At 39.2% G+C, this 22807-nt stretch overlaps 1 protein-coding gene across 2 annotated transcripts in view; it reads right to left on the bottom strand.

The window, feature by feature from the left end:
- LOC104586588 (putative LRR receptor-like serine/threonine-protein kinase At1g53440) overlaps positions 1 to 22807 on the bottom strand; it is a 44024-nt gene that overhangs the window by 6869 nt on the left and 14348 nt on the right. Inside the window, exons 9-20 of one of the 2 annotated variants that reach the window (XM_088900997.1) lie at positions 22733 to 22804; positions 22538 to 22609; positions 22371 to 22445; positions 13369 to 13437; positions 13161 to 13226; positions 12901 to 12966; positions 12772 to 12813; positions 12630 to 12679; positions 12261 to 12504; positions 12137 to 12155; positions 11719 to 11914; positions 11501 to 11635 (exon numbers count right to left, since the gene is read on the bottom strand). In XM_088900997.1, coding sequence (XP_088757123.1) covers positions 11501 to 11635; positions 11719 to 11914; positions 12137 to 12155; positions 12261 to 12504; positions 12630 to 12679; positions 12772 to 12813; positions 12901 to 12966; positions 13161 to 13226; positions 13369 to 13437; positions 22371 to 22445; positions 22538 to 22609; positions 22733 to 22804 — 1106 coding nt within the window. Of the gene's footprint in view, positions 1 to 11500; positions 11636 to 11718; positions 11915 to 12136; positions 12505 to 12629; positions 12680 to 12771; positions 12814 to 12900; positions 12967 to 13160; positions 13227 to 13368; positions 13438 to 22370; positions 22446 to 22537; positions 22610 to 22732; positions 22805 to 22807 lie in introns of both variants that reach the window. The other variant, XM_010243875.3, reaches the window with a different exon arrangement.

The raw sequence follows: 22807 nt of genomic DNA, 5'->3' as shown, positions 1-22807 counted from the left end.
ATCGTCTTCCAGACTTCCGGTCACTGGCGACTTCTCCGGCTGTTGGCGAAGATGGGGAAGGAGATAGAGTTAGCTCTAATCCTAGCTGTCCGATCCTGGAGGACTTGGAGGGCCAGGATGGGTAGAGTAGGAAGAAGAGTGAAGGAGGCGTTCCATATTCTTGCCTTGGGATAAATGGGTGGAGCTTGGAAATTTTTAGGAGTTTCAATGGAGGGGATGCAGGAGGAAACAATTAAATATCTGGAGGGGATTGAATAGCGAATTATCTTAGAGAGAGGGAAGCTGACAACAAAGAAAGGAAGTAAGAATAAGAAGAGGAGTAGAGAGATGATGAGGTTTTTTGTTTTTCTTGTTCTCATCATGGATTTAAAATTTCTGTCTTGGAATGTAAGAGGGCTGGGGTCGGGAAGGAGGAGAGTTGTGGTGTGTGTTTCTCTGAAGTGGTCAGGTTCGAAGATTACCATGCTGCAAGAAACTAAATTGGATTACTTAGATGCTGCAATAGTAAGAAGTATTCAGGGGGAGGGATAGGTCAGATGGAAAGCTAAATTGGTTGTGGGAAGTGCAGGGGGGTTGTTGAGTCTTTGGGATCCTTCTATCTGCAGTTTAATTTCTGCTCATATTGGGAGATTCTCAGTCTCATTAATTTTTAAACCTCCTGATGGTAATATTTGTCAAGTCACAAACGTCTATGGTCCGACAGATGGAAATCTTCGGGAGGATTTTTGGAAAGAATTGGCTGAAGTGAGGGGTAGCCTATCTTATCCATGGGTCATTGGTGGAGACTTCAATGTCATTCTAGCTGCTGCAGAAAAAAACACTAGTGGTAGGAGGTCAAGAGGGATGCTTCAATTTGCTGATTTCATCAACAGATTTGAGCTTATTGACTTCCCTCTTCAGGGTAGCCGATTTACTTGGACTAACAATCAAGACACTCCCACCCTGGTGAGGTTGGACAGGTTTTTGGTGTCCTCGAATTGGGAAGAACTTTTTCCTGATTTTAGGCAGATTGCTCTCCCTAGGTCTGTCTCAGATCATTGCCCAATTCAGTTGGTCTGTGGATTTAGAGGAAAAATCATTGCCCAAGTTTGAGAATGCTTGGTTTGAAGATGAGAAGATTATTCCCTTGTTGAAGACTGTATGGAATGATTTGCAGGTGGCAGGTACTACCTCTTTCATTTTGGCAAACAAACTTGGTGCAATTAAAAAGAGGCTGAAAATCTGGAAAGCGGAGAATAATTTGAATTCTTGAAGAGGTCTCAAGAAAAAATCAAGTATGATAAGTTGGCAGTAAGAGAAAAAAATCAAGTGGATGCAAAGAGCCAAAGTGGCCTGGTTAAAAGAGGGGGATAAAAACATTCATTTTTTTCATAAAATGGCAAATGCTAGAGCAATAGTTTCTTCAATTAGTAAGCTGGAGTGGGAGGGCAGATTGGGGGGATCTAATGCAGAATTAAAGGTAATGGCTACTAATTTCTATAGAAACCTCTATAAAGAGAATTGGTCTATTAGACCCTTTCCAAGAGGCCTTCCTTTTAAACAGTTGAATGAAGAGGAGTCCTATCTCATCGAGAGACCCTTTTTGGAGGAGGAAATTAAAGCGGCCATATCTATGTTGGCGGTTGATAAGTCACCAGGGCCGGATGGGCTTAGTAGATGTTCAAGACTGCTATCAACCTTGAACCCTAATAGATTTCAGGTTCGAAAAAGGAGAAAAAAGGTACAGAGGAGAGAGGAGAAAGAGTAGAGAGAGAGCAGTAGAACACAAGAATTGAAAGGAAGGACAGAATTTGAATGTTCTGCCGCCGCCACTTCTATTTAGTATTTATAGGTTATGCTAGTTACATGAAAGGACAAATCTGCCCTTGGTATTTACATAACACATAAAACAATATAAAACTGCAATATAAAAAACAACTGGAATAACAGATTGGCCATCAGCTAACCCTAGGATGACTAGGGAACATTCTACCCTACGGACAGAGTGGGACCACAGCTGTGGGGCCCACGTCAGTGTTCTCTACAGGCTTACCAACCTATTTTGTGTCAAATGTTGGGATTTTGTGAAGGAAGATATTTTGAATGTATTTCAGGCATTTTATGATAATGCTTCCCTTCAAAGAAGCTTAAATACCACCTTTATCACCCTCATCCCAAAAATTGAAGCGGCGGTTAACATTAAAGATTTCAGGCCAATCAGTTTCTTGCACAGTTTCTACAAGATCCTAGCTAAAGTACTTGCCGGGAGAATGAAAGGGGTGTTAGGGAATGTTATCTCATATAATCAAAGTGCTTTTGTACCAGGGAGGCAGATGCTTGATTCTGTTCTTATTGCAAATGAGTTGATTCACTCAAGAAGAAGAGAGGACTCCCCTGGTTTGATTTGCAAACTGGACATTGAAAAAGCCTATGATCATGTCAACTGGAGGTGTATTGATTTGGTGTTGCAGCATATGAAGTTTGGGCAGAAATGGAGAAACTGGATAAAAGTCTGTGTATCCACTTCCAAATTCTCAGTGTTGGTTAATGGTCAGTCAGCAGGGTTTTTTGATAGCTCTAGGGGATTAAGACAAGGTGATCCCTTGTTCCCCTTGCTTTTTATTTGTGTCAAGGAGATTCTCACTTTGCTTTGTAGAAAGGCTGCAGAATCTGGTGAGTGGGAAGGTTTTGCATTCTTTCATGAAGGAGAAAAGATCAATATCCTCATTTGTAGATGATACTTTATGCTTTGTGGATGCTTCTCCATCCCAGTTAGATCTTGTCCTTGGAATCCTATAATGGTTTGAGGTAATCTCTAGACCGAAAGTCAACTGGAATAAAAGTCAAATCATTCCAGTGGGTCATGTATCAAATTTAGCTGATTGTGTGGAGGTTCTGGCTTGTCAAACTGAATTCCTCCCGGTGAAATATTTGGGACTGCCATTGGGTGCAAATTGTCTTGCCGCATCGATTTGGGATCCAGTTATTGAAAGAATGGAAAGGAAGTTGGCTGCATGGAAGGCTAGATATCTCTCATTTGGGGGTAGGGTTATTTTGATAAAAAGCACTCTTTCCGATTTACCTACTTTCTTTCTCTCTTCCCCATCCCCAACAAAGTTGCCAAAAGATTGGAGCAGATCCAGAGAAGTTTTCTTTGGAGGGGTTGGGATGAGGAGAGAAAAGTACATCTTGTAAGCTAGGATCAAGTTTGTCTTCCTAAGGCTGAGGGTGGGTTAGGCATTAGGAAAGTGAAGAATTTCAATTCTGCCCTGCTAAGTAAGTGGATTTGGAGGTTCTCGGCTGAAAGGAAGGCTTGGTGGAGATCTCTCATTGCAGGTAAATATGGGGTGTAGTGGGGTAACTGGAGATCCAGGGATCTCCCCCTAAGTTGGGGTAGTTCCCCTTGGAAATCTATCATGAAAAACTTTTCTGTGTTCATGGAAGGGATTTCTATCAAGATTGGTAATGGGGATAGAACAAAGTTCTGGAAGGACCCTTGGTGTTTGGATGGGACTCTAGCTGAATCTTTTCCTCATCTTTTTCAGTGTGCTTTTAACCAAGAAGCTTCTATGGCCGAGTACTGCTATATGACAGGTGGGTCTCTAACTTGGACTCCCATTTTTAGGAGGGATCCGTTTGATTGGGAATTAGAAGAAATTGTGGGTCTGATGGCACTTCTTCAAAATCAGAAGATTGATCAGCACTTGGAAGACAAATGGAGTTGGAAATGGAATTCGAATGGTGAATTTTCTGTCAAGTCCCTTGCCTCTAAAATGGGTAATTTGGGTCCTACTGATTTTCCTGCTTCTCAAGTCTGGAATACTATAAGTCCTTCAAAAGTCAACTTTCTGATTTGGACGATGGCCCTTGATAAATGTCTTTCCAGAGTTAAACTGGTGAGGAGGGGGGATCCAGGTTATGGATCTTTCATGTAGTCTTTGTGGGCAACATGCTGAATCGATAGATCATTTATGCATTCATTGTCCATTTTCCTCTCAGATTTGGGGACACTTTCTCAGAGTCTTGGAGTTCAGTTGGGTAATGCCTAGACCGGTTAAGGATCTCCTCTGTTGTTGGAAGTGAGAGGCCTAAGCAAGAAAGGGAGCCTGGTGTGGAGAACTATTCCTGCTGCTGTCTTATGGTCCATTTGGGCTGAGAGGAACAGTAGAATTTTCAGTAAGAAAGCAAAAAGTCCTGAAGATATCATTCAGAGAGCTGTGGGCAAGCTGATTTCTTGGATATCTGTATCTGAGGAGTTCAAAAGTCTGAATTCGTCTTCTTTTTCTTGCTCTAATTTCTGGGGGAAAGTGTAACTGCTGTGGTTTTCAGGCTGCCCTTCTGGGTCTGAACCCAACTTGTATGTTTTTGAGATGAATAAAATTACTTTATTTCTTCCAAAAAAAACTCAAATTCTAGAAGAATCATAATCAGTTCCAGAACTCATTTCCCAATAATTGAGCCGAGACGATTTTGACATTTGTACTTGCCTTCAAAAATTCTTTTTGTTTCTTTCTTTCCATAGTACCCAGCAGACTACAAAAGGATCATACTGAAGGGATGAGAGATCCATCATATGGATGGCCGAACCCTGCAGGTAGGTTGAGCAAAATTTCAAAAATTTCTCTCTCCCATGTGAGAATCACATTCCCTATTTTAGAAAACTGTGTTTTCAAGGATCAATCTTGAACCTAAACCGAAACAGATCTAAAACCAAAAGGTAGGAGAGGAATGTACCTGGTACGGAGTAACTGTAACTCCCAACGAAGGTGTTCACGCCCAAGGAGATTACCAAAGACTGCTCCCACTGAAGATGACACAACATAGGGTGGAGCAGAATCAGCAGGATGGCTCTTCAGCAAGAACCTGATTCTTCACCACGAATCTGATGGAGGGCGAGTGAGCACGACTTCAGATCACCTTTTCTACCAAAAGGTGATATCAAGAACCCTTTCTTGATCACTCCTACAGGTGGAGATCGAACTAGTAATGGCGGCAATAGCAGGAGAAGGCAAGAGCAGAAGATGGCGTCAGTCCAACTATATGCTGTCTTCTCTATTGAATCAGTAAGACTGAAGGATGATTTGGGGTTCTCCCTTTCTCCTCTATTTATAGCCTTAAAGAGAGGTTCTCCTAATCCCATTAGGAGTTTCCTAATCCAAACCTTGTATTTGGATCTGGACTCTCTTTAAGAATCCCTTATCTTATCTGCAGATAAAGATCAGCCCTCCTAATCTAATTAAGAGTTTTTAGATCTAAATCTCTATTTGGATCTGGACTCTCTGAGTGGATAGAGACAATCCCTTATCCTATCTGCTGATCTAAATCCCAGAACCACCCCTCTTTAATTAATCTAATTAAGCCAGTTCGAATGGGGCTTTAGGCCCATTAAGTCTATGTGCTCACTTATCCTCCAAACTACTGCCCAATTAGATGTCCTTGTATGGTGTGGGACCCAAACATTGATCTACACATCAGCCACATGGGTTCAGCCCAGCCTCTGTTACAAGGCCTGGCCGAATTCACTGTAGGAGACAGTGAACCCCTGAGTCCATCACCATGGACTCTTAATGGGCCCAACATTTACACTAAATGGTCCTTGGGTCAAGCCACCTTATAAAAACCCAAGGATTGTGGGCAGATGCAAGATTAGTCTATCAGGTATTACCCTCAATGGTCTTACACTTAACCTCTCAGCCCATAATGATCAAACACTGCCTGACAAGAGAGGACCTCTCCCTCGGCTGCAAGGTACAGTGCTGCACTCTCTACTCACATGGATCCCGGGAATTAAAACCTTTTGCAAACATTTTGAAACCATAATATATATATGTATATCTCTATATAAATATATTTTGCAAAAACAAATTTCAACGGTTGAAATCGGCTGCCGACAGCTTTGGTTTCCATCAGAGAGAGTGCATCCCCGATCATTCACTTTGTCCGACAAAGGGGCTGATCCTGTCACTATGATCACCCACTTAGATGAATTCTCAGACTGTCCCAACTAGACCTGTTCATGGGCCGGTTGGCCCGACGGGCCGGCCCGGCCTGGCCTGGCCCCCGGACGGGCTTGAACATGTTTATAGGTCCGCGGGCTTAAACTCGGGCCAAAAAGCCCAGCCCGCAATAAATTCGAGCCGGGCTCAGGTTTTGTCAAAATAGCCCAGCCCGAGCCCAACCCGGTCCGACCTAAAATTAGACTTAAAATGGGTTATATGATTATGTCCATTTGAATAAATTTTTTTATTTAAGAATGTAAATTGTGTTTTAAAACGTAAAAGAAAGGGAAAAAAACCATCTTGTAGGCCCATTGTTCATTTAAATAGGAATAAAAACATCTGAATTTTTAATTCTAATTTGAATAGGGAAAATTGTAATTTTTTTTATTAGGTCGGGCTTCGCGCTTTTTATCAGGGCCAGACTCGGGCCCAAGTTATAGGCCCGTTGGTCGGGCTGGGCTCGGGCTCAGGCCTAGCGTATTTCCATTAATGATGAGTAAAAGCCCAGCCCGAGCCCGGCCCGGCCCGGCCCATGAACAGGTCTAGTCCCAACATACCCAGGTTTTGACCCCCTCTAAGGATCTCACTGATTGGCATATCAAAGACAGCCCAATCCGACACCTAGTACAGTATCATAATCGAGTCTAGGGGTCAGGTGTAACATTCCAATTTTGCCCATCTATCTCCAAGGTCCAGGGCAATACTGGAATTCTAGTCCGGTTCAGGGTTTCAAGAAAACCCACATTGCATGTACCTCAGGTCTCATCCTGGCAGCTGAGACCAGCCACCCAACCAACTTGGCGGCACATCAGTGTCAGCCTTGGTAGGATAAATCTCCCCAGATCTATCCAACGGCTGTGAAGATTCTAAAATAACACGAGTCTCATATGTGTCCAGTTTAAGGGTATTACACAGAAACACACCATAATAACATGAATCAAATATGTACTTTATTCATTTACATTAAATGTCATAATGTACATCATTCTAATTGGAGCTAAGGGCATACACTGTCTAACACATACCTCCATGCTCTTTGCCTTTCTACTTCCATTTAGGACAAACCATAGACCAAATATCTCTTTCGAAAACCTTGGGGACCAATATCAATTTTGGATAATCTAAAAAAGTACCCCAAATGGATCTTCGAATAGCAACAACAAAGCATAGATGAAATGCATTCTCCTCATCTACCTAGCAAAAGTAGCATCTACCTGCCAACTGAATAGCCCTACTTTTGATATGATCTTGAATAAGGATAATATCCAAAGCAACCAACTATGCAAAAAACCACCACCTTGGGAGGGACTGGCTTTCCCCAAACACCTTTAACATCCAATCTTTCAATTTGATTTCTTGCTAGTGCTTTGTAAGAGGATTTCACAGTGAATACACCATTCCTACTCTCCTTCCACCATCTTACATCAGGCCTTTTTAGTTGCATTTCTATAGCATTCAATTTAGATAGAAGACTTACACACTCTTCCACTTCCCAATAAAGAAGAGGCTTTTGAATCTTGAACACCATAAGACTGCTCCTTGCATAACTTCATAGCACTGGGCAATTGATATGTTTTTCCTACTTAAGCTGTATGATCTTGGACATAACTCACTCAAGTTGAATATACTCCCAAAATTTTAAATTGCTCCATATCCAACCTTTTCAAAAATATAATCCAAAAATGCTTCACTAAACTTATATTTCCCTTCCAAATACAAACATCATACGAAGATTTGACCTCCGTTGTATCCCACCTGAAATCAACAATACCATACTTGCAAGCAACCACCCTTCTCCAAAATGGTTCTCTTTCACATCCAAATCTCTACAACCATTTCCCCAACAATGCTTTATTGAATAACCTTATCCTTCTACTCTCCAACTAGGGATGCAAACGAATCGGATCGGATTTGAAACAGGGTATATTCGAATCCGATCCGACACTGTTCATGTCAGATCCGATCCGATCCGATCGGATCTGATAGGACTCGATTTGAATTCAAATCCTATCAGCAAGTCGGATCTTCGGATCTGATCTGATCCGGCTTGTTTTATTTAAAAATTAATAAATTATTAAAAGAAAAATAAAATATACTTATTTAAATAAAGTAAAAACAAAAAATACAAGTATTTTTTAATAATTTTCATCATATATATACATGTTTTTTATAAAAAAATAAATATTATAACAAATTTATAAACATATAATATAAAATATATTTATAAATAAATAAATAGCATATATATACATGTAAATATATAATATACATCAGATCGGATAGGGGGTGATCCGAATCCGATCTGATTTCTGATCAGATCATATCATCCGATCCGAGATCCTAATAGAGGTGATCCGAATTCAACCAAATAAGATCGGATCTCGGGTCGGATCGGATCATGATCCGATCCATTTGCACCCCTATCTCCAACCCCCCATCTTTTTGTCCCTACACACCCCATCCCACTTCACCAAGTGGTACTTTTTTTATTGGCCATTGACACTCGATAAAAAATCCCTTTTGCATCTTATCAATTGACTTTGCAACTGAAACTGGAACTTTAAGGACAAATAATAAATTGGTAAATTAGATACAACCCTTTTATCAATATTATTCTTCCCCCCAATGACAAATATTTCCCTTTCCAACCTGGCAATCCTTTTTTTTATTAGCAAAGAAGAATTTTATTAATAATTAAGTAAACAGGTTACAGAATTACAGTAAAGCACAGAAACTCAGTCGATGCCCAACAAAGTATTGCAATAAAGCCCAAAGAAACTGCTGCCTGTAGACCCCAGCTAATTAGTCCGCCATCCCATTGGCTGTCCTGATCCATGTAAAAGAAGCATTGAGCTCCCTTGCTAGGCTTTCAATCTCCCTTAGGGAATGTCTATAAATCCAAGGAGCATTGCCCTTGGTGTTAATCCAAGAGATCACCAGTTTTGAGTCCCCTTCAACCTCCAAGTTTTTTAAATCTGCTTGGTTAGCAAGTTTTAGACCATGTAGCAGTGCTAACAACTCAGCCTTTACCGAGTCACCTACCCCTAAAGCTTCTGAATACATTGACAACACTTTGCTTGAGGGATCTCTAAATACACCACCAATGCCTGCCAATCCCGGATTTCCTACAGAGTTCCCATCAAAGCATTTTTTTTAAGATAACAAAAAAAAATTATTAAAACAAAAAAGAAGATTACAAGGAAGGTTATAAGCAATCACCCAAAAAGAAAAGTCATCCCAAACCAACACCCTAAGAGGCAAAAACAAACCCAAATTAACTAAAACTGGCTCAAACTAAGACTCAACTATGAAATCCCTTACCCATAACAGTACATATAAAACCGAAGAGACAAAAGAAACCAAAATATCAATCCAGCCTAATGCCCAACAATACCCAAAATTTACCTAAACAAAACTTCTGACCCCAAGATACCAATTCAAGCATCTTTCTCAGCTTTTTGAGTACCATTTTGTTGCGTTTTTTGACTGTTCCTTTGGGTTTTTTTAATAGCTGGGGGCTTCCATTCAATCACCCTTCTTTCTTTCTTTCTTCTTATAGGAGTGTGCCATCTCATTCCATGCCCTTACTATGTCAGTCATGGAGAAACTTTGGAAGAGCTCAAGTGTTTTTACCCAATGTGCAACTCCTATCTCTATAGTTTCCATGATTTTTTCCTTTGACCTGCACTTTTCACTGAAGATCCTTGCATTCCTTTCCAACCTGGCAATCTTTGATCAATTCTATCCAACATTGGCAGTCAAGTAGAAGACAACAAGGATTTTACTCCAATTGGCAAGCCCAAGTAAGTGAAAGGAAATTCGCCCATCATACAACCCAAAGCCACTGCACAATCCTCTAATAATGACCAAGGAATATCTCCAACCCTGACGATAACACTCTTGTTCAAGTTAATTTTCTGACCAGACAATTACCTCAAAACACTTGATCCACACTATTATGTGGAGAGTGTAGAAGGGAAAGAACAGATATATTTTCATATGGAAAGGAAAAAGCATCCTTTGAAGACCTAAGGAAGTGGGTCTTTTTCTCAACTCATGGGACTTTGCACCTTAGGTGTTTAGAGGTGTTCCTCCCAATGTTTTACAAAGGAACCTTTTGGAGATCCTGCAATCTAACCCCAACCTTTCATTTCCAAGAGTATGTTCACTCCATCCTTAGAGAAGATGGTGTTACCGGTTGATAACAGTTCTTGGCAACCATTGACCAGCTAGTATTGGTGTGGTTTGACTGACTTGATGGCAACACCTTTTCAGCATTTAGTGGTCCCATAGGGGTTGCTGATTCCACGAAAGGAAAAGTTCTGGCTTTGCTTATGGGTTCAATAATTGCTTTGAGATATGTCCATCTTCATTGACAATTGAAGAAACTTCAGTAAACGCCATCAAATGGAGTGGTGGGAAACGCAGTGTTCTTTGGAGGTTATCACACTATGCTAATCAATTTAGGAAAAGACTTCATAATATGTCAATCCAAATTTGCTGAATTAGAGAGCTAAATGCAATAGGAATGGATTAGCTAGATCTGATTTGGACAAGACTCATATGTACCCAAAGATAGAGTAGCCATACCCATTTAAATTTTGTATTGAGGATTGGATACACTGTAATCCTTGTTTAGCAATTGCACATCTCATGCTTATTTTAACTCTTTAATGCAGCTTACAGTTTCCTTCTCAAGATACCAAAAAAATGAGGAAAAGAAAAAGAAAGAAAGAAATTGCCCAGTACCCCTTTAGTTTTCAGGCAAGACCTAGGGACCTTCCAAATGAAAACATGAATGAGAAGAGCCTAAAATACATTTTCATTTGGGAGCAACTCATCTCCGGAGTAAAAAAAAAACAAGAATAATGTGAAAATTGATCCAATCAATGTAATCCTCAGGAATAGAATGAGTCTTTATTTGATAAATAAAAGCTCACTAAAAATTCATTATCAGCAAAAAGATAAATGTCTGTTACAAGCATACCAAGGGGAAACACAAGGTGCAGCCTCACTCTTTAAAAGAAAAAAACAATACAAGAATTACAATTGGGCCCAATACAACTGATCCCTAGTTACTCCTTGCTTGGCTAGATAGTCAGCAAGCCTCCCTTCCCACCAATTGTATAGTCAAATTCATATGTTGTGTTACCCATTTAAATTTCTTCATTTCATTTCTATAACACCATATCAAAGTCTGGATCTTATAGAATGAGTCTTATATGGCATGAATAATGAATGTATCAACCAATCAACAAATGATCTCTATTGGAAGTTAAAGAAGGTATTTATCTTTCATCTCTAGGTTAGAAGATACATTTTAAAAAGAAAACTTATTTCTCAATGTGAGAAGTTTTAAAGAAAGCACATCAGCAATTTCAATAGGCTCATTTTTCGCTTATTTTCACAGTAAAGACCCTTTAACATGAAGTAGACACAAAAAGAACTAGAAGAAATGCCAAGAGAACTCTAATATTGTATATATAGAATGATAAGCATTATGTTTAATTTATTTCTCTCACCTTGGTCCTCAAGGTCCTTTCCACCCAGGTAACCTTTCATCCAAAGGAATACCAATATCAATACAATAATCATGCACCCTGCAGCTATGATGCCAACAATAGCTCCAACAGATAGCCCAGTATCAGGATCAAAGTCTACAGCATGAAAGTGATCATCATTATTATGAAGTTGTTGAGAGTGGAAGGGAGCTTGGTAGAAAATGTGTGGGTGAACTTACTGGGTGTCACTCCAATAGCTGATATAAGGGGTCCATATACACCTCTGTCTGGGACAAAAGTAGTTCCCTTTCCTGACCAGTACAAGTGAATCTCCAATGTGCTTCCATTAACAATGGCATCAAATTCCTTAACAATGCTTTTACCAGTACCATTAGCCTCTTTGGCAATATTAAAATCCTTCAATCGCATTTCACCCTAGATGAAGCAACAAGTCCAAAAAGATTTAATCAATAGAAGAAATCTTATACTTACCCTTTAAGCAAATAAATATATATAATATTAACACAAGTTAATTAAAAATTGTTTTTCCCATAAATAAAGAGATGGAACTAAATTCTCTGGAATGATTATTAGTGAATTATTACCACTGGAAAAATGACATAAGTAATCAGGTGAGGCAACCTGCCAATCACTCACTTGAATTGATATGTCAAATCTGCGCTCGCCAACACTGTTAAATGTCTGGTCATCTGTATACATAATTTCAGCAAAATGGAGCTTCACTTTATAACTTCCTTTACGTAAGCAGAACCCATAGTACCTGAGAGATAGAGGGGAAAGGCGAGCTGTGCTGTATATTGATGAACTGCTCATGTTCAGCACAGGATTTGCTTGGGTAATGAATTGAACTTTGTCATTGTAGAGGTAGTTTCCTGTAGTGCTACATCCCCATCTTTCACCATATTGGATGAAGTCTGATGGACCCATTTGTGCTGAGTCATCTTCATATTCCTTCCCATTAAAATCCAACAATGGCCCACCACAATTAATGAACAAGGAATGATCTGTTTATGTAAGATGAAAAATATATAATCATACTGACAAAATAGTAATTCTTTGGTAGCATTGCTAAATTTAAGACCCAAGGTTTGAAAACTTAAGGATCTGATAGAAAGAAAAAGCCACTTACACTTGGGCGTGCTAGAACAGGGTAGGTCCTTCTTCAAGCACCAATTGACTCTACAAAAAAAAAAAAAGATTTTTGATTCATTTAATTCCTGAAAGCAGCTGTTAAGTCAATTAGATACACTTTGAAGAATTTAACAACTTACAAGTTGTCCCCATAAGATGAATAACTACTGGAAATTGTTTTCCTGTTAAACAACATGAAAAGGGAGGTTACACAAAAAATAATTGAGTAACAATAGAAGAACAAATATTAAATCTAGATTGCTACTTACACTTGATGTTGGCTCTCACAGCTGGGCTGTGTAGAGTATCCAGTGAAATTATTGTAAGAAATGTCTCTGCAAGACAGATCTATCAGGTATTATGGTAATGGTTTTTTAGGGAAGAGACAATTGCACAAGGAATCAGCAGGAACTAGCAAGAGGGGTACTAGTTGAAAGATGAAAGCCACAGATGGGCAACAAGAAACAAGATACAGAAATATTGCATGAAAAATACAGTAGGTTTGAAGCTCTTCATAAGTTGTACATACATATAATTTTTGTTGTCCATGACCCAAGCTGGCACTAATCCAGTTAGTGAGTTGTTATTGAGATACCTATATCCATATACAAGATTGTGTCCACTTTGTGACTAGACAGTTTATCATGAAGAAAATCCAATAACCAACAGATAAATTAAACAAAGAAAGGAATGAAGAAAATCAAGAAAATCAAATTTTCTTTTATATATTTACATACAGGTATTGTAGCGATGACAAGCTCTGAAGTCTAGGAATTTCACCGGTCAATCTGTTGAAGGACAAGTCTCTGAAACTAAAAGGTTAGAACAAGAACAGTAGCATGAAATGTCTCATTAATGTAATAAACAGTGTATTCATAATGCATCTCATCCAATATGGGGTTACCCAGGCACAGAATGATAAGGTTATCAAAACATTACAATGAAGTATTATCGGTAGATATCAGTAGCTGGTGAAGTAAATTGTAATTAAACCCCCTAACAAAAAGGAAAAAAAGGTAGCTGGGCCTGTAGTACCACCTTTACACTTCAAAATCTGCAAGTAATGGAATATTGGAACCCCATAAAAAATGTCTTTGTTAGGCCTGCATAATAGGAATATCCAAGCCTTGGGGTGCAACCACTTTATGCTTTGTAAATCATAATGTGGAAAAACATTACTAACTGGGTGCAGAAAGACAAGGATTGGTTCCATAGTCAATATGCTAGGCAACAACTACTAGATCTTGTCTTTGGTAGAAAATTATCAACTTTCACAAATATACTTTATCAATGAATTGCCTCCTTTATGAAATAGCTTCTTTCATGTGATGATTTCATTTAGGCAAGTAAATTCAATTTGCACATGGATATCAGTTATGGGACAATAACAATAAAATTTAAGTGTATGAAATAATCTGGATAGATGGATTAGTGGATGTCAACAAGTAGTAACCAGCAAACCATGCCTTGGAAATTAGGATTACAAACTTAATCTGGATTGTGCTGAAAGGGATGACAATAGGGTCAATTCTTGCCAAGTTTTGAAGTTAACCATTCAATACCTTCAAGGTTTTCCCTAAACTTTCAAAGTTCTTAGAAGTAGGGTGAGATTTGTGAAGGCCCCATCTGAACCAGGCCTGAACCAAATCCAAACTCTTGCAGGGTTGGGTTTGGATTTCAAGCTTCAGGCTGGGCCTAGGCATGGAATATCATGCTTTGGTTCAGCTTGGGTTGGATTAAGTTGAGGCATAGGATGGTCCAGACAGGCCCAACACAACCCAAGCCCACCTAACCTTTAATATCATATATATATACCCCCTCACATACAAAGTACCTTATGCATAAGTATGTAACTAACAATATTTCCATGAATTTTTTGTTTATTACTAGAAAATGTGCATGTGCTTTGCACGTGGTAATTTCAGATGATGATGATGATGATGGCAATAGTAATAATGTGTCCAATTTTTTTACAATTTTGAATATCTCTAAGTGTATAAAAATAATTTTTATATTGCACTTATTTTTGTTTAATATGGAAAATATATGATATTAGAGATGGCCCAATTTTATTTATTTCTTGGTTAGCAGTAAATAATGTGTTTAAGGACAGAAATTTTAGTTCCTTCCTTTTTTTGCGGTTGGGAATTTTTTTTTTTGATAATTGAAATGATTTTATAAATCAGCAATACAAAGTGCGGTTGGGAATATTTTTGCATATCAGGGTGTGGGGGTATAGTTTGTTTGGGCATTTCTGTGTAAAATCCTGTGTACAGCTCCTTGTTGTACATGTTTTTTCCTTATTAATGAATATTATACTTTACCTATTTCAAAAATAATGATTTTTTTCTTTATAATTATTTGTGTTTTTATCTTTTCTATTTTTTATTATTTAATTATGACATCATGGGTTGATCCATTTGACCCAGATAGTTGAATTAGTTACCTGCCACCTGGATAGAAGAATGATTTTGTTTTTGGGCCATTTTAAAAGGAAACGTGGTTTTTATATTATTAAAAGTATTGGATATAGATCTAACTAATAGAATCTATTGATAAGAAAAAAAAAAAACTTAAATATAGGATTCAATGAGAGAGAATGGGAATTAATACCTTTATTATAACTTACAAGACTTTTTTTTATATCTTTTTGAAGGGATACACAACCGGGGGGGGTAGCCCATCCCCCAACCCATAACCCCCCGAACCCAAGTGCAGGTGGGATTCGACCCTAAGTCTCCACTACAACCGCCATGAGACCTTACCAACCAGCTGGTTGGCACCTTGCTTATAACTTATAAGACTTAATGAGAGAGAATTGAATGAGGTGAAAAGTAGTAATCAGATTACATTTTTTGCCCTCACAATTAGAGAGGGACTAAATTTAAAAATATGGGTATTTTGGTCAAGAAGAGTTCACGAGTTCATTCATACTCTTAATGGTAGTATAGATTCTAAATTGGATTACAGATTAATAAAAATATAAAGCAGAAAAACATGAGTAAGAAAACCCAATGCAGAACCAGCTTGGAAGTTCAGAGCACAGATTAGGGAGGCCAAAAACCTGGGAAGAAACTTGAACTGCTTGTTCAGGTAGATCCCTAGATCAGCCAACTCCCTAGCAGATAGCTCAGCTCAAGCTGGGGTCAACTCTCAACTCTCAAGGGGTTCTTTGGGGAATGCCTGGGCCAGGGGTCCATTTGTATCCTGAACAGACTCTTGTATTGTTTTGTGTGATTGGCTATTTTGCTGTCTTTGTACTGTCCCTGCTGTCTATTCTGGACAAATATAGATTTTCTTCTCTACTATTAATACAATGCTGTTATTTATCGGGAAAAAAACATGAGTATGAAAACCCTCAAACTTGACCAGCCTGCCCAGGATTGACCAAACTGAAACCTGGACCTAGTTGTCTTAGACTCTTAGGCTTTAGCTTGGGGTAGGCTCAGGATTTACCTTGGATTCAGATTGGTTGGGTAAGTCTTAAAATTAGGGCTCAATTGGGCGCTAAACTTGGCTCAGCCCATCCAATACTTCAAAGTTTGAAGAGTCTTAACAGAATTTCATCTTGCCCATACTGAACTACCATTTGTGAAAAACTAATTTTTATTTTATTACAATAAACTCATTCACTAGGGCTGTACACAGGTTAGTTCAGTTTGGTTGCACATAAATCTGTGAACCAAACCAAACTGGTCGGGTTGATTTTTCTACCAAGCCAATGGACATAAAAACCAACTTATGATAGAAACAGTCAGTTTAAACCAATAAAAAAATATATGCAAAATGGTAAAGAGACTTGAGAGGGTAGAATACTAGAAGCATTAAAGCCAAGTTCTATATTTGCAGTTTCATACAATGCAATTTCATACAAGTTCTAGACTGGTTTCACTTTAGACTTTTACTTTTTTTAGCTGTAAGCCTTCAATAGCTTCTTTGACTCTTTCATGTTATTCTACAAAAACTCAAAATAGAAAGACAAAATTTTTTGAATTCTGACATTGGGAAACTGCCAAAACATGGGGAGGAGAAAGAAACATGATACCATTTCCTTTCTTTGGGATAGGCTCGAAAATCAGATATTTCAACATATAGTCAGTTCGGATTGGGTTAACTTCGGTTTACAAACTCATAAACTGCAACCGACCCAACCAATTGGGTTATGAATATTCATAAACTGAAACTGACCATATTGGATCAAGTTGGATCGGTTTGGTCAGTTTGGTGAATTCTGTGAACAGCCCTATCATTCACATCAAGATCATACTAGAAACGGTGCCAAATTTTAAACTTATAGACATCACAAATTGCCTCACTTATCTAAACCATCAAAATAACTGACCTTGATTCAATTCATCACTTTGTGAATCCTGCGCACTCAGCAGGGTGAGAAGTTCAAACATTGAGTGATCAGCTGGCTGTTGGACAATAACAAAGCCAACTGGAGGTACAGGAATGAAATTAGACATTTTAGAGGGTTTTCTAGAGAGATGAACTTAAAAATTCAATGGGCACAAAGATCAACCAGCAACTTAGCTGTTGGACAATAACAAAGCCAACTGGAGGTACAGGAATGAAATTAGACGTTTTAGAGGGTTTTCTAGAGAGATTAACTTAAAATTCCAATGGGCACAAAGATCAACCAGCAACTTAGCTGACAGATTAGCTAAACAAGGGGTGAGATGGCAGGGTTTGTTACAAAGTACTTTTACCTGTAACATCACAACCTCTTTGTTGTAATTTATGTTAATTAATGAAATTATTGATTTTTGTTACTGATCAAAGAAAAAGTTCATTGTACACTTGTGCATACTTGAGGCGTTTTCAGTGTTTGCTGGAAAACAACAGCCGAAGAAGAAGAAGAAGAAGAAGAAGAAGAAGAAGAAGAAGAAGAGAAGAAGATTTGAGAATGGCGGCTTACTCACTTCAGCCGGCCCTACAATCTTATATAGATGTTTACAAAGTAATGTTACATGAATAGACTAGAATCCCCCTGATTAGTGATGGGACACCTAGACAAGTAAAAAATTAAGCAAGTTTAGGCCCAATAACTAAGAACTTAAGACACAAATATGACTAACATAAACACTAAACCAGCCGAACCAACACTTCCCCTCAAGCTAAGCATGGATGTCGGTCATGTTTAGTTTGCCAAGTAAGTCTAAGAATTTCGTTGAAGCTAGTCCTTTTGTTAGCACATCTGCAATCTGCATCTCGGAAGGAGTATAAGGAATGCAGAGTTCCCCTGAGACTAGCCTTTCTCTAACGAAGTGTCGGTCAATCTCAATATGCTTCATCCTATCATGTTGCACTAGGTTATTTGCAATGTTGATGGCAGCCTTGTTGTCACAGTACAGCCTGAGAGGACCCTCGACCTTTATCCCGAGCTCACCAAGAAGGGTCCTAAGCCACAATAGTTCAGCAACACCATGAGCCATAGCTCGATATTCAGCCTCTGCACTTGATCTAGCAACCACATTCTGCTTTTTACTTCGCCATGTAACAAAATTCCCTCCAACGAATGTGCAATACCCAGAAGTAGACTTCCTATCTCCAACAGAACCAGCCCAATCTACATCAGTATACGCTTCAATTTCAATTTTATTGTGTTTTTTGAACAGAGTTCTTTTTCTTGGGCAAGTCTTCAAGTACCTAAGAATCTTTTCCACTGCTCTCATATGAGGAATCTTTGGAGAGTGCATGAACTGGCTGACAACATGTACAGCATAAGCAATATCTGGTCGAGTGAGAGTTAGATATATCAACTTCCCTACTAGTTTTTGGTATCTCTCTTTATCAAGGTAGTCCTCTCTTATTGATTCCTGTAGACCATGGTTTTGTTCTATTGGAGTATCTACTGGTCTACTCCCCATCATACCTGTCTCCTCTAGAAGATCAAGGACATACTTCCGTTGACATATATAGATGCCCCCTTGTGACCTACCAACTTCAATTCCAAGGATGTATCTCAGATGGCCCAAGTCTTTGATCTCAAACTCAGAAGCCAAAAACTCCTTCAATCTTTTTATCTCTTCTAGATCATTCCTTGTAATCACTATATCATCCATATAGACGATGAGTGCCGTAAGTCTGCTATCCTGTTTCCTTATAAACAAGGTATGATCTGCACCACTTTGAGTGTATCCCACTCTCTTCATGGCCCCATAGAGCTTCTCAAACCAAGCCCGAGGAGATTGCTTAAGACCATATAATGCTTTCCTCAGTTTACACATTTTCCCATCAAAGCCATAACCAGGTGGAGGATCCATGAATACCTCTTCATGTAGATCGCCATTTAGGAAAGCATTCTTCACATCCAACTGATGTAGCTCCCATGAGAAGTTTGCAGCTAATGACAATAGAACCCGGATTGTGTTGACCTTCGCGACTGGAGCAAAGGTCTCTTTGTAGTCAATCCCTTCTTTTTGAGTAAACCCCTTTGCCACAAGTCTGGCCTTGTGTCTTTCAATGGACCCGTCCTCCCTATGCTTCACAGTGAACACCCACTTGCATCCCACAGTGCTCTTCCCTTCTGGTAGATCCAGTAATTCCCAGGTCCTTGCTTTCATTAAGGCTTTTATTTCTTCATTCATAGCCTCTCTCCATCTTGGGTCAAACATAGCCGCTGAGTACCTAGTAGGGACATGCACGAAAGAGAGAGCAGACACAAAGGAATAATAACGAGGAGATAAACGTGAGTAAGAAACAAATTCAGCAATGAGGTGTCGGACAGTACAAGAAAGGGTAGACTTACGAAGAGCAATAGGGAGATCCAAATCAGAAGTATGAGTGATAAGATTACTTGGAGTTGCTGAGACAGATTGATCCGAGTCCGATTGGTTGCTGCCATGAGTTAGAGGGTCTTTTTTCCTTCTGTTGTAGATGATTCTTATATCTTTTTGTTGCCTACTAGTGTCCTCAGCTACATCTACAGCATCAAGAGTGGTAACAGGTTCAATGGGAGCCTCACTAGATTCACCTGGGATGCTACAACTAGGAGGATCAGGAGGAGAAGATGGAAGGCCCGAGGCAGAAAGAGGCACAAAAAAAGAGGGGGAAGAAGAATCCTCTTCCATCCCACTAGTCTCCCCCTGAAGAGGATTCTGAGAAGAATGAAAATAGGATTGAGACTCAAAAAATACCACATCTTTTGTGATGTATTTCTTCTTGGTAACGGGATCATAACACTTGTAACCCTTCTGTGTAGGAGAGTACCCTAGAAAGATTCCTTTCGTAGCCCTAGGATCCAACTTGGTCTTCTTTAGATCCTTTACATGTATAAAACATACACAACCAAAGACTCTAGGTGGAAGAGGAAAGTCTGGAAGATTAGGACAAAGGACAGAGAAAGGAGTTTTCATACCCAACACCTTGGATGACATCCGATTTATCAGATATGATGCGGTAAGGACTGCTTGAGACCAATAGTGCTTGGGAACCTTGTGCTGAAATAGTAAAGCTCAAGTGGTCTCCAATAAGTGTCTATTTTTGCGCTCAGCAACCCCATTCTGTTGAGGGGTACTAGCACAAGATGACTGGTGTAGCATGCCTGCATCCTCCATGAACAGGTTCAAGGATCCTTCAAAATATTCAGCAGCATTGTCTATGGAGTTGCTTAATCTTCTTATCAAATTGAGTTTCAATCATTTTACAAAATGCCATGGTTATCCGTGGCACTTCATCACGTCCTTTTAACAAGTAGATCCATGTGCATCGAGAATAGTGATCAATAAAACTGATAAAGTAACGGAAGCCATCTACAGAAACAAGAGGTGAAGGGCCCCAAACATCAGAATGGACCAAATCAAAAGGAACTTGAATTTCATTATTAGAAATTGGATAAAGAGTTCTACATTGTTTTGACAACTAACACACTTCACAAACTAACTTTGACTTGAAATACCCTTGAATAATTCAGGAAACAACCCTTGCAATGATGAAAAAGGTAAATGACCTAGCCTCACATGCCACAAGTGTAACCTAGCTATTGACTCCTCATTATTCTGACTACTGGCAGTAGATGATTGTAAGGCCAAACTGATGTCTGCATCAAAATAGTAGAGACCTCCACACTCATGACCGCTCCCAATCATTCTCTTTGTCAGTCTGTCCTGAAAGACACAACGAGTGGGAAAGAAAGTTATGTTACAGTTTAAATTCTTGGTAAGCTTCGAAACAGATAAGAGATTGGAAGTAAGATTGGGAACATGTAGAACAGATTTAAGAGAGAGGTCCTTGCTTAGGTCAACCCCCCCCCCCTTCCCAGAGATGGTGGAGAGAGAACCGTCAGCAACTCTCATCTTATCTTGGCTAGACATCAAATGGTAAGAAGAAAATAAAGCGGATTCTTATTCCCCCTCTTTTTTTGTTTATCATGCCTCTCCTTGTCTTTTACATTCTCCCAACCAAGAATAAGATGATGATCAAGTTCTTCCCATATTCCTTCTAGGGTTGCAAAATACATTGCAACTGTCATATCTCCTGGTCTCAATGCAGCAATGTCTTGGTTTAACCTATAAATTCTTGCATTGTTTTTTCTCTGTCCATAAGTTTTAGACACTTTCTCCCAAATCTTAGCAGCAATGGGAAAGTGTTGAACAGTCCTGGCCACTCTTGGAGTCATCAAAGCAAGCAGCCAGGACATAACAGTAGCATTTTCCTTTCGCCATATTGCATACTCCACACTACCCACTTCAGGTTCCTTCTTCTGTCCATCTAAATAACCCGTAAGTTCCCGGGAAGTAATGAAGAGCATGGCTGAAACAGACCATTCTCTGAAGTTATATTCATCCAACAATACACTGGTAATCTGCAAGCTGTGCAGATTTGGGTTTTCCAGATTAGAAGACCTCCTACCAATTCTATTATCCCTAAAAGACACTTCTCCCAATATTGAAGACATCTCCTTCCTTTTACAGTGATCACAATTGAAAACTCAATACAAAGAACACGATTTCAGACTTACCGAAGCCATTACAAGTCTAAGAACCCCTCGTAATAGGTCTGAAACCAAGAACAATCCACCTCTGTACTATGCTGAACTACTAGGTTGGGCTTTGACTTCTGTTGTCGTAGACTGTGATCACCCTTACGATCTGTACTAGGACTGTCTCATTCAGTCCTTCCACCTAGATCTGTTCCACACAGATCTCTCTTAGCAGCCGAATGGCTACTACCTGTTGCAGGGTGTCTAGTAGGGCATCAGCTTTTGGAACAAACTCCCCTTGGGCCCTACAACCAAGGGAAACCCTAGATACAGAACTTGCTGTGTTCTACGGTCATCCCTAGGGTTTCTTCACAACGGCCAAGATAGGAGAGAGAGAGAAAGAGAAAAAAAAGGAATAGAGAAGAGGAGAAAAGAGGCGGCTGTAACCAGACAGACGGATTAGCGCTCTGATACCATGTTTGCTGGAAAACAACAGCCAAAGAAGAAGAAGAAGAGAAGAAGATTTGAGAATGGCGGCTTACTCACTTCAGCCGGCCCTACAATCTTATATAGATGTTTACAAAGTAATGTTACATGAATGGACTAGAATGCCCCTGATTAGTGATGGGACACCTAGACAAATAAAAAATTAAGCAAGTTTAGGCCCAATAACTAAGAACTTAAGACACAAATATGACTAACATAAACACTAAACCAGCCGAACTAACACTCAGCATCCAGAAAAACCAACACATAAATGAAGTTAATAGAACAAAATATCTAGAAAAAGGTATCCATCCCTGTAAAACTTACATCTTTTTAATACTAGTCATCTCTTCTCCAATGTAGTTGGGGATTTGGCCCACAATCATGCAATTTCTGAGTATCCTAGAGAACACAAACAAAGCCAAACACCTCATGGGTTAAAGGAACCACAAAAAACATTTCCATGCAATCACACCATGCATATGTGAGCTCACAATTCAATCATGAATTTCATGCCATGGAGGTCAGGAAAACTCATATTCGATCCAATCAAGTCAGTCACCCTCCTGAAATTTGAAATGCAATCATATCAGAAAAACTCATACCGCCGTTCTATCTTCATTGCTTTAAGTTAAAAAAGGTCTCTAAACTTAATATAAAAGATACAAAAGACTGGAATGATGTCTCACAGTTCAGTTAAGTTTTTCAAGAGGGAGATTGTAGAAGGAATAGGGCCCTCTAAGGATGTACCTTGCATGTCACTG

The sequence above is a fragment of the Nelumbo nucifera genome, chromosome 3 (assembly GCF_055504915.1).
Source record: "Nelumbo nucifera cultivar China Antique chromosome 3, China Antique-T2T, whole genome shotgun sequence".
In the NCBI taxonomy this organism is placed as follows: domain Eukaryota; kingdom Viridiplantae; phylum Streptophyta; class Magnoliopsida; order Proteales; family Nelumbonaceae; genus Nelumbo; species Nelumbo nucifera.
This window is presented reverse-complemented; position numbering and strand designations above follow the sequence as displayed.